Here is a 14,227-nt window from a genome sequence, read left to right as displayed (position 1 = left end):
GTGTACGGTCTGCGTCTCCTCTCTTGCGATAGGTCAGGTTCTGTGCCTACAACAGCCGGCTCTCAGGCCATGTGGGGCCGTGTGAACGGATAAGCGTGCGGAGTGCCTCATGAGTCCCTGACCCCTGACTGTTCACACTCAGGGAAGGTGGGGCCCCTTGATCGGAGGGCAGGGGGCCAGGACCTTTGAGACACAGTGACGTCCCGTGGGGAGAGCAGCGCCTGGAAGAACCTGGTGAGACCAGGGAAGAGGTGGGAACGTGGGCTGGGGTGAGATGGGAAGGGCGTGTGTATGGATTAGAGCGTAAGACGAGAACCTTAGTGAAATGAGGATTTCCAAAGGGAGCCTCAGTACACATTTACTCAGCTGTTAAACGCTGAGTTAAAAAACCTTATTTTAAGAGTTCGCGTTGGCCTGTGCTGTACAAACAGTGAAGTAAGGTGGGGGATTACAGTGTTCTCTCATGACTTCAAAGACGGTATTAGTTAAGGAGGGCGTTAGAAATGCTTTCTCTGAGCTGGGCTTTCTGCTGAGAGCTCTCTGTACACTTGTGGTGTCTGCCTTAGGAGGCTGTTTCCTTCCTGTGAGTGAGGAGCTTAAATTACAGTATTAAAGTTTTACTATTTGTGATATTATATTGAAAGACTTCCCTTGGAAGAATATCTGCTTACTTTTCTGTGTGGAAATTGATTAAGAATCCTGTGAGGCTAAATGTTCCCATTTCTAAGGTGCAAAATCATTAAGATAAGCACTGTTGCTTCTCTTGAAATAAGATGGACAGCATCCATGTATTGGTAATTTCACTTATTTCTCTATTTTTGTTTTTTTCCACCACTCTGAAAGTGGAACGAGCATAGGTGATAATAGACCAAAGCCAACACTGCCTATCAGCTAAATTTAAACTCTCAGGATAACTCTGAACAGCTAGTTGAGTTGAAAATAATAAGTTCATGTAACATTCTTATGATCATAAAATATTAGTTAGCGAACCAGTCTTATTTCCATGAAACCAGCCAATTACCACTGGAGAAGGTATGCTGAAAACAGCCAGCAGAGCACGTCCTCTCCTCTGCCTATGTCATAGTTATGAAAACTTTAAGGAAGTATTTTCTTCTAGAAATTCTGTACATTTGGCCCACTGACTCACTAGTTGTGGCATGGACTTAGTTGCCCCAAGGCACTAGGGCTCTTCCTTCCGCCACCAGGGATTGAACCTGTGTCCCTTGCATTGCAAGGTGGATTCTTAACCATTGGACCACCAGGGAAGTCCCGATTCATACTTCTTCCTTGATAGTGCTGACTTTGCCTCAGTGATTAGCTTCTCATATAGCTTGAAGTGTATTACTCAGACGACTGAAGGGTGGGTGGGGAGTGTGTTTTGGGCAGGTGATTTCATGCGAGGAAACCTGTTTTGTGTCTTTTAGAATGTCGTTCTTTCAGGAGGTTCGACAATGTTCAGGGATTTTGGACGTCGCCTGCAGAGAGACTTAAAGAGGGTGGTGGACGCCAGGCTGAAGCTCAGCGAGGAGCTCAGCGGCGGCAGAATAAAGGTGAGGCCTCCGGGCAGCCAGGCGGGGCTGGACGCCGCGCTGGCCTGGGCCGTGAGGGGTAAACATGAGTTGGAGCCACTTTCTTAGCCGCACTGTGAAGTTACGGTCAGAGGTCTGTTGCCCAGAGTCCCTCCAGCTGTGCAGTTAGGACAGGTGCGGACCTCCCAATGCAGCAACACAGCTCTCCCCTAGCCCCGGCCCCCCCCCCCCCGCTGCCCATGCGCCTGCCAGCGGTTTCTTCCCTGTTGTCAGAGATCAGGCGTGTCCTGTGATGACCAGTACCCCAAGGAGGTGGATCACTTGTCAGTGAGGAACTCTAATGTCCTTTGGAACGTTCTGATTAGGCTCTCATCACTGGTGTGAGCATGGCACTCCAGTGTGTTCCTCAAGAGCATAACCCTTAACCAGCTGGTGGGTTTACAGGGTTGGGTTCGGTGTGGGGCCCATGGGAGCAAACCCCCGTGTCCTCACCTCCTGGGATTGCCCCATGGTGGTATCATTTCTTAGAGTGTTTTGGGGACACCTACATGTTACTGCCCCATGGTCTCCCTGATAGCTCAGCTGGTAAAGAGTCCGCCTGCAATGCAGAGACCCTGGTTTGATCCCTGGGTTGGGAAGATCCCCTGGAGAAGGGAAAGGCTACCCATTCCAGTATTCTGGCCTAGAGAATTCCATGGACTCTATAGTCCATGGGCTTGCAAAGAGTCAGACACGGCTAAGTGACTTTCACTTTCACTTGGGCTTCTCATGTAGCTCAGTTGGTAAAGAATCTGTGTGCAATGTTGGAGACCTGGTTCGATTCCTGGGTTGGGAAGATGCCCTGGAGAAGGAAATGGCAACCCACTCCAGTATTCTTGCCTGGGGAATCCCATGGATAGAGGAGCTTGGCGGGCAACAGTCCATGGCATCGTAAGAGTTGGACACCACTTAGCACTATCTTTCTTAAGTGTTTCTTAGAATTATCTCTAGATGTGAAAACATCTAATTTGCTTAGTTTTAAAAAATAAGCTAGGTTAGTTGCATGGAGTGTTTACTTCTTGAAAACGCCTTTAAATTGAGGTAAGCTGCCCTTGCTTTGTGTTCTTTGCTCTCTGCACCACCTGGGCTGGGGGTCGTTGGACTTGGCCGTGTGAGGGCTGAGCACCTTCCTTTCAGGGAGGGGGTGGGGCCTGCGGGGGGGCGGGGAGGCGGGCCCCCGGTGGGAAGGCGCCCGGGTGCCCTCTGCACAGGACAGTCAGCTGGCATCACTTCCCTTGCAGCCCAAGCCCGTGGAGGTCCAGGTGATAACGCACCACATGCAGCGCTACGCCGTGTGGTTTGGAGGCTCCATGCTGGCTTCGACTGTGAGTCCTTTCCTGGATTGTGCTGTCTGCCCAGCTCTGTTCTCTGTTGAGTTTGAATTAATACTCTCTTACCCGAGATGAAATGCTGTGTGCTCTAATTGTGTGTGGCTCTAAACAGCCCCACATGTAATTCTGAGATAGAAAAGAATACTTTAATGACCACTAGTGGTGCAAATTAGTACCACTGATTCATAAATATCCTTGCAAATTAGTGGTTACAGATATTGTAGATAAGTGAATCTGAAAATAACCTAGAATGTCGCATTAATCATTAATTCCAGAAATTTTTCTGAGTAATTACTGCTTTTTCTCCTCAAATTTGTGACTAGCTAACAAATTGCTAATTTAGGGTGAACAAGCATAGTTGTTCCTAAATAGAAGCTAAATAAGTTTGAAAAATCCCATGGACAGAGGAGCCTGGCGGGCGACAGTCCATGGGGTTGCCGAGAGGCAGACAAGATTGAGCGCCTGAGCATGCGGGCAAGTTTTTAAAAAAACGAAATAAAACTCCCGTTTGGCAGTTCAGGCTCACAAAGTCCGCAGCGGAGGTAGGAGAGAGGGTGGCGGTTTGGGTGGGGGTTTGTCTCCTCTGCTTGGTCATCTGTCTGATGCTATTCCCTTGCCGGCGCGTGTACACGCTCCTCTCGCAGCCGGAGTTCTTGCAGGTCTGTCACACCAAGAAGGACTACGAGGAGTGCGGCCCGAGCATCTGCCGTCACAACCCCGTCTTCGGGGTCATGTCTTAGTGGCGGCTTGGGCACCGCTCCCGCAGTGGTGTCATCGGAGCGCAAGTGTCCTTCAGACCCGGAGACGACAGGCCCTGTACATAGAGTGCGAGCGTGGTGTCCCATTGCATGCGGCGCCGCCCGCCGGACAGCTCGCAAAGCCATCTGCGCCCTCACCCCGCCCCACTCCACCCACTCGCCCCGCCCATCGCCCCGCCCCACCCCGCCCCACCCCACCCACTCACCCCTCGCCCCGCCCACCTCCCCGCCCTCGCTCCACCCATCTCCCCACCCTCACCCCGCCCCCTCTCACCTTGCCCATCTCCCCACCCCGCTCCTCTATGCCCCGCCCCGCTCCTCTGTGCCTGCCCCTTACCCTGCCTCTCACCTCGCCCCACCCCCACCCATCTCCCCACCCTGCCCCTCGCTTCACCCCGCCCTCGCCCCTCACCCCGCCCCCACCCGTCGTCCCACCCCCGCCCCTCACAGAGCTCTGCCCCTCGCCCCGCCCCGCCCTTGCTCCCCACCCCTCGCTCCGCCGCTCACCCTGCCCCACCCATTGCCCCGCCCCACTCTGCCCTCGCCCCCGCCCCACCCCGCCCCTCACACAGCTCTGCCCCCCCTCACCCCGCCCTTCGGCCCGCCCCCTCGCCCTCCTCTCCACCCGAGCTTCTAGTCCACAGTTGGGTTCTGGAGTTCAGCTGCGACTCTTAAGAGTAATAGGTAGGGAAAACCCTAGAACGTGACAATAGCTACCCCCCCACCCCCCCTGCCCAGGCAGAATATGGGACTGTAAAGCCTCTTACTCCCAGACTATTTTTGTAAATAAAATGTTATAAACTTGAAATACAAAATTGATGTTTATATTTCCTATCATTTTGTATTTTATGGTTCTTTGGTACAACTGGCTTGACCGCAAGCACGCGTAGATGTTGGTGTCATGGAGTGTCGTCATAAAGCGTTTCTAATCATGAGGCATGTTCTGACGTGTTTGTAGGCGAGCAGAATAAAGCAGAGCAAAACGTTTTTGCCACATGTTTGCTAGAAAACGACTACACTTGATTGAGCCACATGAAGTTTAACCGCTAAGCAGTATTGTATGTGAGAATCATTACAGACAATGTATCTTTTCCTTTTCCTGTGTGAACTTTCTGAAACTGTTTTATAGAAGACGCCAGTGTGCTGTTGGTGAGCGTTGGGTGAAATACTACCTTGCACTATTGTAATAAAAGCACTTAGACTCTTTATAAAGATTTCCTGTGGTGCTGTGGTGGTCCTTGGGTTTTCCTCCTGGCGCCTGTGTTTCTTTCAAAGAGTATCGAAATTTGTTTCACAACAGCGGAGGCTGTGATGATAACACGAAGTTTGGGGAAGAAGTTTCCTGAAACTGCACGGAATGCCTGTGATGCAGGGACCACTCCGTCATTCAAAGTGGTGTGGATGGTGCTGGATGAACTTGTGTGAGTGTGGGGCCTTGGGTGATCCTGATGGTTTCCATCATCCCTTCCCAGGAATTCAGAATTCATGGCTTTAAAACTGGAGCAACTACTCTGACATCTGCTGAGTAGATTGCTAAATTAAGGGATTTAGTTTTAGCCCATTCTTCATATAATACTTATGTTCCTGTTTAAGCTGTTATTTTATGGCATTTCTTCTAGGTCATGAAGTCTTTTTTTTTTTTTTTCTCTCTAAAGATCAGAATCTGTAAGGAAACATTTGGTTTTATTGTTTAAGGTTAAGATGACGTTGGGGATAATAAAGGAATCTTTGTGCTCAGTATGGTAAAATCTGGGTTTCCTGGGCTGTAGGCGGTCCCTGCCACTTGTTCCGGATGGTTAGTGACCCAGGCCCTTCAGGGGAGGGTCTCAGGCCACTTGGTTCTTCCTTTGTCCAGACAGTTTCTCCACTTTCCCTCTGGGGTTTGCTCTGCTCAGGGTCCCAGGGCTGCTGTTTGAATCTTCCAGCTACCACTTTGTCACAAGCCCAGGTGGGTGTGTCTCCTTCAGCAGTGCCCCCGCCGTGTACCAAACAGCCTACTGGCAGGATCACCTCCCCTGACACCACTTCTGCTTCTGCTCAGAAACCATGGGACCCGGGGAGCCCCTCCCCTGTCCCATGTTGGTGTCTTCATGTGGGCCCTTTGCCTCCCCAGCCTCCCGGTCTCTGCGCTTCTCACTGTGAACACGCCATGTCTCCTCCCTCCTTCAATTCCCACCTTACCTTGATTTGGCCAGGCGCCAAGTAGATTGGAGTTATCATTTTTTGTTTCTTCAATCAACCTGCCAGATGCCATATGTCAAAGTGAAAGTCAGTCGCGTCCGAATCTTTGTGACCCCATGGACTATATACAGTCCATGGGATCCTCCAGGTCAGAATACTGGAGTAGGTAGCCGTTCCCTTCTCCAGGGGATCTTCCCAACCCAGGGATCACCCAGGTCTCCTGCACTGCAGGTGAATTCTTTACCAGCTGAGCCACCTGCAATGTGCATTGGTCGTTCTATAAGGAGGATAAATGCTTAGAGTTATGGTGGTAATTTTAAGAAAGTCTATAAGTACCTTTTCAGATTGAATTAGTACAAGATCTTAATATCCTGAGTTAGGGATTACTGGTTGATGGGTAAAATCAGCCTTCTATGATGAAAATGCCTTGTAGCTCTCAGTGAACAGTTTTCTACAAAAAAAATTTCAATGAATTCACACTTTCACAGAACATATTCTAAAAAGTCAATAGTTTTTTTCTTTTTTAACAACTATTAAGCTTTTAGATGGCATACAAAATCATGTTACCCTATTTGACAGATGTAGACATAATCTCAACTTTACGATGATAAGCATATTATTGGGATGCTTTACTTAAAATTTGGTAACCGATGTGTGAGCATTTCCCCCTCTAATCCAAACCCCTTGGTATGTACTGTGTGCTAGGGAGTTGCTGATCCAGGATGTTTAGACGTTAAATTATTTTCATTTTCGTTCGTAAGGCTGTGTGAATGTATGTTTGTCATGTGCATTGACTGGACTGTATAAGGCAAGTAAGATAAAAGAGAGCAACAATGGGACCATGGTAAGTGTTCAGTAAATCTTAGCCTTTGTTATTGTTATAAAGCAATTATTGTGTCTGGAGACGTCATATTATTGTTCAGTCGCTGAGTTGTATCTGACTGTTTTCGACCCCGTGGACTGCAGCACAGCAGACTCCTCTGTCCTCCGCTGTCTCCTGGGGTTTGCTCAAATTCATGTCCATTGAGTCAGTGATGCTATCTAGCCATCCATCCTCTGCCCCCTTCTCCTTTTGTTTCAGCCTTTCCCAGCATCAGGGTCTTTTCCAATGAGTCAGTTCTTCACATCAGGTGACCAAAGTATTGAAGCTTCAGCTTCAGTCCATCCAGTCAATATTCAGAGTTGATTTCCTTTAGGATTGACTAATTTGATCTCCATGCTGTCCAGGATACTCTCAAGAGTCTTCTCCAGCATCACAATTTGAAAGCATCAGTTCTTTGGCACTAAACCTTCTTTATGGTCCATCTCTCACATCCACACATGACTACTGGAAAAACCATAGCTTTGACTGTATGGACCTTTGCGGGCAAAGTGATGTCTCTGCGTTTTGCATCATAATTGTAATAAAACTGTATTAAAATTTTTTTTAATTGTAATTGTTTGAGTACGGGAAAATAAAATTTTAGGGTCATGAACTAAACGGCCTTTAGGACTTTGAGTAAGAAGGTACTTTTTAAAAAGATATTACAGGACTTCCCTGGTGGTCCAGTGGTTAAGAATCCAGCTTGCAATGCAGGAAACACAGATTCGATCCCTGGTCGGAGAACTAAAACCCCACATGCCTCAGACCAGCTAATAAGTCTGCTTGGCACAACTACTGAGCCACGTGCCACAACTAGAAGGAAGCCAGCGTGCAGCAACTAAGATCCAACACAACCGAGTATTTTTTAAAAAGGCGTTTCTTTTAAAAAAGGTATTAGTATATAGTTGTAGAATCTAAACACTGCTGGGTCCTTTCTTTTAATCATGATGCTGATATAACTGAATCATTTTCATCATCCATGTGATAAAGCTATGCTGTTCCTTCACAGCGGCTGTCTCCTCCCCTGGTTCTGGGAGCTGTCTCTCTCTGACACCGTGAGGATGCTCAGTGTTGGCTGTACATGCTCCATAGACATGCTTCAGTTGAACATGCTGGGATTTGACAGTTACTCTTTGGCGTTATTTCAGCAGCAGGTTGGTGCACAGCATCCTGAAGGGATCCGCCCAGAAGGGGCTTCTTTCTGAGTGCCCTTGCCCTCAGCTGCAGCGTCACCGGTGTGGGGAGCCTTCTCTGACATTCCCCACCAAGTCAGTCTCTAGTTACCCAGACACCAGTTGTGCCCACTGTCCCTCACTGGACTGAGGTTCCTGAAAACGGGACTGATGTTTGTGCCCCCAGGACCCTTGCTATGCCTGGCACATGATGGGTACCCAGTAAATATTGAATGAAGTTTCTTTTCAAGTGAAGACTCTATCCCTTTTGCTGGGCTGCGTGTGAGAAGCATTGTGTGTTTGGGTAATCTTAGATGAAAGCTGGGTTTTGGAAGTGTGGGGTGCTAACCATTGTTATTTTAAGATTTTTTCACAATATAAAATTTAGCTTGTGAGTGGATAAAGATGTGGTACATATACAATGAAATATTACTCAGCCATAAAAAAGAAGGAAGTGTTGCTGTTTGCAGCCATATGGATGGACCTAGAGATTGTCGTACTCAGTGAAGTAAAACAGAGACACATGCTCTATGATACCCTTTACATGTGGAATCTAAAGCAGCAGTACAAATGAACCTATTGACAACACAGAGACAGAGTGGCAGGTGTGGAAAGCAGAATTCTGGTTCCCAGGGGGTAAGGGGGCTAAACTGGGAGGTTGGGATTGGCATGTGCATGCTGCTGTGCATAATACAGGTAACTAGGAAGGACCGACCGACTGCGGCACGGAGCTCTACGCGATGCTCTGCAGTGACCTGCGTGAAGTGAAAGTCGCTCAGTCGTGTCTGACTCGGCGACCCCATGGACTATACAGCCCATGGAATTCTCCAGGCCAGAATACTGGAGTGGTTAGCCTTTTCCTTCTCCAGGGGATCTTCCCAACTCAGGCATCGAACCCAGATCTCCCACATTGCAGGCAGATTCTTTACCAGCTGAGCCACAAGGGAAGTCCGCAATGACCTATGTGAGAAAAGAATCTAAAAAAGAGTGGACATGTGTATAACTGATTCACTTTGTTGTATACTTGAAACTAACTGAATGTTGTATGAATAAATCCACTACAATAAATTTTTTAAAGAGAAAATAAGATTGTCTACAATAACGCCATCCACCCAATCTAGCTCTTCTATCAAACAGATCAGTGATTGCTTGGGAGAGGATTGTGGGCAGGGGTAGGGAAGGTTGGGAGGAAATGTAACTACCAGTAGGAACGGGGTTTCTTTCTGGGATGAGTAAACCCTCCAAGGGAGCTTCCCAGGCGGCTCAGTGGTAAAGAATCTGCCCACCAATGCAGGAGACACAAGAGACTCAGGTACGATCCCCGGGTTGGGAAGATTCTCTAGAGATGGCAGCCCACTTCATTATTCTTGCCTGGAGAATCCCATGGATGGAGGAGCCTGGCAGGCTACAGTCCATGGGGTTGCAAAGAGTCGGCCATGACTGAGTGACTAAACATACACACACAGTGTCCAGGCTTAATTGAAGTGAGGGTGGCACAGCTGTGAGTACACTAAAGCCACTGAATTACTAATACATGCGTTAAGTGGGTGAATTCTGTAGCATGCGGATTATATCTCAGTAAAGCTGATAAAAACTTAACAGAAAAAAATATCCAGCTCTTAAAGTGTAACCCCAGTAAATATTCTGTAAACCTGAGAGGCAGGTGTGCAATGCGGTGGAACACACGTGTGAGTGGACCTCCTTCCACCGTGTCACTGTCTGCAGTGTGGTCAGTGAGAGAGCCCAGCAGAAGAAATGACCCCCCAGGAATCTTGAAAACATAAGCAGATTTTATGGAAGTGATAACCAGTTCATTCTCCAAGGTAACTAGTCTGAATCATGAGCTCGTCTCTAATGGATGCACCCCGAGTTTTGTGATTTCATTGTTTATGATCCCTCCATTTTATCTCATTTGTAAAAAGCACCATTGTGCCAAACAAGCTTGTGAGGTTAATTGAGTGTGTTGCTTATTTAAAACCACAAGAGAGCCTCATTAAGAATATTTATCTGTTAAATAATTCTTTACTTAGTTGAAATATATTTCATAGTGTTTCTTTTAAAAGTAACTGTCAGGATTCTTAAATGGCAAATAATTGTGTGGGGTTCTGATTGGCAGTTACATCGATTTCACTTAGTTGGAGGGAAATAAATCTCGTTAATTAAAAAGAGGAAAAGTCCTGTAGTTTGATATTGGTATCATGGAAGGATTTTTATAATGTTAAAATATGAATTCCTTCTAGCCTGTATTATGTCTCAAAAGTAAGCAGCTGTTCATTCTTTGAAGATTGATTTCTCAGGTTTTATCCATTTGAAAAAAATTATTTTTGGCTGTGCCGCTGAGGCTTTTCTCTAGTGGAGAGCGGGGCTACTCTCTGGTTGCAGAGTGTGGGCCTCTCTTGTTGTGGAGCACGGGCTCCAGGGTGCATGGGCTTTGTAGTTGTGGCTTTGGGCTTCCAGAGCACATGTAGTGGTTGTGGTTCACAGGTTTAGTTGCTTCGAGGCACGTGGGATCTTCCTGGATCAGAGATCGAACCTGTGTCTCCTGCATTTGTTCAGTTCAGTCAGTTCAGTTCAGTTGCTCAGTTGTGTCCGACTCTTTGGGACCCCATGGACTGCAGCACGTCAGGCCTCCCTGTCCATCACTAGCTCCCGGAGTTTACTCAAACTCATGTCCATTGAGTTGGTGATGCCATCCAACTGTCTCATCCTCTGTCGTCCCTTTCTCCTCTTGCCTTCAGTCTTTCCCAGCATCAGGGTCTTTTCCAATGAGTCAGTTCTTTGCATCAGGTGGCCAAAGCATTGGAGCTTCAGCATCAGCATCAGTCCTTCCAATGAATATTCAGGACTGATTTCCTTTAGGATGGACTGGTTGGCTCTCCTTGCAGTCCAAGGGTCTCTCAGGAGTCTTTGCAAACACCACAGATCAAAAGCATCAGTTCTTTGGTGCTCAGCCTTCCAGCTCTCACATCCATACATTCTTTACCACTGAGCCACCAGGGAAGGCCTAGTCACTGTTTTTAGCCTGGGATGCTACAGATTATTTCTGCTTATGAGGGGGTATGCAGGTGGCACTAGTGGTAAAGAATTCACCTGCCAACTCAGGAGACACAGGGGACCCGGGTTCCAGCCCTGGGTCTGGAAGATCCTTTGGAGGAGGAAATGGCTGCCCAGTCCAGTATTCTTGCCTGGAAAATCCCATGGACAGAGGAGCCTGGTAGTCCATGGGGTCCCAAAGAGTCAGACACGACTGAGCAACTGAGCATTCACACACACACACACACACACACACACACACACACACAGATCATATGTATATATTCCTCCTGGTGAGGGATAGGGAGGCCTGGGGTGCTGCAGTCCATGGGGTCACAAAGAGTCAGACACGACTGGGCCACTGAACAACAACATTTACGTATGTGTGTGTGTGTGTGTCTGTGTGTGTGAATAGTATTTGCCATAAAGAATTCCAAAAATTTTTAATTGATAAAAGGGAAATACAGTTATAAATTATTAACAAATTAATAATCACCAACCCAAGAGTTTATGGTGTCCAATAAAATTTAAATGATATACCATTGGTTATATTTTCAATATTAAGGGGTCAGATCAGCTGTAGTAATTGATCAGATCTCCATTTAATTCAGTCATGGCTACACTAGCACTTACTGCAGATAAATTTTTAATGGCTTCCCATCAGGCACACTTTGGCCTCGAGTAGTCTTTCTTCGTGCTTCTAGCTTGTCTGGCCGTGGTGATCAGATGAGAAGGGGATCTGAGGGAAGGCTCTTGGTGTTCCTTTTCAGAACAGTGTGGCTGAACGTGGGGACGGAGCAGAGAACCGGCCGCCTGAAATCCTGACTCTCGACTCTGGCATCGCTGTTGGCTTGCGGCTGGTCCTTGTTAACATCTGTTCATTTCTGTCTCCTCCTCACCTTCTGAGAAGTGGTGATGTGGGCCAGAGGAGTCAATGACCACAGGATCCCACTGGACGACTCCAGTGATGAGAGTTTCTGAAAAAATGAGATGAGGACGTTGTCAAGGAAACAACAGCAGGCTGTGGTCCAGCTCTCTGTGCACCTCTCAGATTGTGCGGTTGCCTCAGGTTTTTGTTTTTTTAAACCAGGAAAAGCCATGGTTTGTTGCGGGCTTGCTGGGCTCTGGGTACTGTGCTAAGCCCCCATTCTGTCATCACACGTTTGCTAAGTGCCCATGAGCCAGGCTTCCATGATAGCTCAGTTGGTAAAGGATCCGCCTGCAGTGCAGGAGACCCTGGTTCGATTCCTGGGTCAGGAAGATCCACTGGAGAAGGGATAGGCTACCCACTCCAGTATTGTGGCCTGGAGAATTCCATGGACTATATGGCCATATTCCATGGCGTCACAAAGAGTCGGACACGACTGAGCGGTTTTCACTTTCAAGACACAAACCTGGTGTGGATGGAGTAATGGCCCTCAAGGTGGGGCTGGGTGCAGGAGTTTGGTCTTTCTCTTCAGAACAAAGCCCTCTGTTTACACATCCATCACAAGACTGTAAACAGAAGACCCCGTGATCAGATTGGTGCAGGCGTGCCTGGAAGTTGCAGCCGAGGGCTGTAGCTTTTCTCTGGAGACTGAGCAGAAGAGGAAGAAAAGAGGGGGTCAGCCGGACATGAGGGCTGCTCAGGAGTCTTCTCTTGGGAGAGCTGACTCATGAGACCAGAGTCTGGCAGAGGCTGCCGGCTAAGGGCTGCAGGATGTTCGTGCCTCGCCCTGCAGACCAGCGAGCGGGCGGAGGGGATCAGAGCTGTCAGAGGATGGTGGGGGGCGGGCTCTTGGTGGTCTAGGGAAGTAGGCTGCACGGCTGTGTGGATGCAGTTAGTTTTCGGTCTTTTAAAAGATGTTCATCTGTTTCTTTACTCTGGCCATGCTGGGTCCTCATTGCTCTGCAGGCTTTTCTCTAGTGGAGAGCAGGGTCTACTCTCTACTTGAGGTGCAGGGGCCTCTCACTGCGGTGGCTTCTCTTGTTGTGGAGCATGGCCTCTAGGGCGCTCGGGCTTTAGGAGTTGCAGCTCCTGGGCTCTAGAGCTCAGGCTCACTGGTTGTGGCATGCGGGCTTAGTTGCTCCGCAGCATGTGGGATCTTCCCGGATCAGGGATCGAACCCGCGTCTCCTGCATTGGCTGGCCGATTCCTTGCCGCTTAGCCACCAGGGAAGCCCGGTTTGCAGTTTTAAAATGGAAAATTTAAAATTCACACTTAAAATGAAAAATGTTTAAAACTAAAAATGTTCTCCTGCTGAATTAAAAAGTGGTAGATGTTTTTCACGAGTATTGTATATTAACACCTGTATATGGGATATGTTTTCTATTATATTAATAGGAAAATGGTACAGATGAACCTATTTCCAAGGCATGGATAGAGACACAGATGTAGAGAACAGATGTGTGGACGCCGAGGGGGAGAGGAGGGCAAACTGAGAGAGGAGCATTGACCCATACAGACTACCATGTGGAAAAAAGCGGGAAGTTGCGGCCCAGCACAGTCAGCTCCATGCTCTGGGGTGACCTCCAGGGGTGGGATGAGGGCGTGGGAGGAGGCTCAAGGAGGGAGGGGCTATATGTACATGTCCAGCTGATTCACGTTGTTCTACAGCAGAAACTAACACGGCATTGTAGAGCAATTATCCTCCAATTGAAAAAAAGTAACAGGCGTTCTTCACTCTTAGCGCTGTGCTTTCTTTCTTTTGCAGAAAAAGAGCTTCTGTGATTTGTCCACAATCGGTGGCATTTGAGAGCTCTTACAGAAGGATTTATGATACAACACAGTATAGGTTAGGTGCTCTAACTAGTCGTTAAACATAAACTATAAGAGAAATAAGTTTGTGAGCTATAAAGGTACAAACGACTGGTGTTTTCCACTGACATGTCTCCTCTTAATAAGGATAGTGTACTGAACTTGCAGTTTGATTGTGCAATCATTTTCTCGAGCTGAATCAGTATGTTTTAACATTCATCCATTAGCTATTATGTCTATGATAAATTAAACTTTATAGGTAATCAGAACATTATTGCCTGATATCATTACAGAGCTCTGAATTACAGTTTAAGAATGCTGTTACAATAGTGTATGTAATTTAAATGTCCCTGCTGCAAAGATGAATAGTATTATGAACTTTCCGGTAATATTGCCCTTCACATCTGGGTTGATTTACAGCTGAGTAACTTTCAAAGAGCTGACGGCCCTTGTGCTGAGCTGGTATGAGTAGTGATCTTTCCAAGAGGGAGCGTCCTCCGTGACTGGGTGGTGATTCCTAAGCCTCTGATAGTAACGCATCTGCTAAGTTCGTTGTGTCAGTGCCCTGAGAGGCGGTTACGTTCC

At 47.6% G+C, this 14,227-nt stretch overlaps 1 protein-coding gene across 4 annotated transcripts in view; it reads left to right on the top strand.

The window, feature by feature from the left end:
- ACTR3B (ARP3 actin related protein 3 homolog B) overlaps positions 1 to 3,857 on the top strand; it is a 69,147-nt gene extending 65,290 nt beyond the window's left edge. For 3 of the 4 annotated variants that reach the window (XM_018046665.1, XM_018046664.1, XM_018046663.1), the window contains 3 exons: positions 1,425 to 1,550; positions 2,810 to 2,893; positions 3,544 to 3,856. In XM_018046665.1, coding sequence (XP_017902154.1) covers positions 1,425 to 1,550; positions 2,810 to 2,893; positions 3,544 to 3,639 — 306 coding nt within the window. In that variant the 3' untranslated portion in view covers positions 3,640 to 3,856. Of the gene's footprint in view, positions 1 to 1,424; positions 1,551 to 2,809; positions 2,894 to 3,543 lie in introns of all 4 variants that reach the window. The other variant, XM_018046662.1, reaches the window with a different exon arrangement.

The sequence above is a fragment of the Capra hircus genome, chromosome 4 (genome assembly GCF_001704415.2).
Source record: "Capra hircus breed San Clemente chromosome 4, ASM170441v1, whole genome shotgun sequence".
Taxonomy (NCBI): domain Eukaryota; kingdom Metazoa; phylum Chordata; class Mammalia; order Artiodactyla; family Bovidae; genus Capra; species Capra hircus.
Note: the sequence above shows the minus strand (reverse complement) of the source record. Positions and strands in the feature narration are given on the sequence as shown.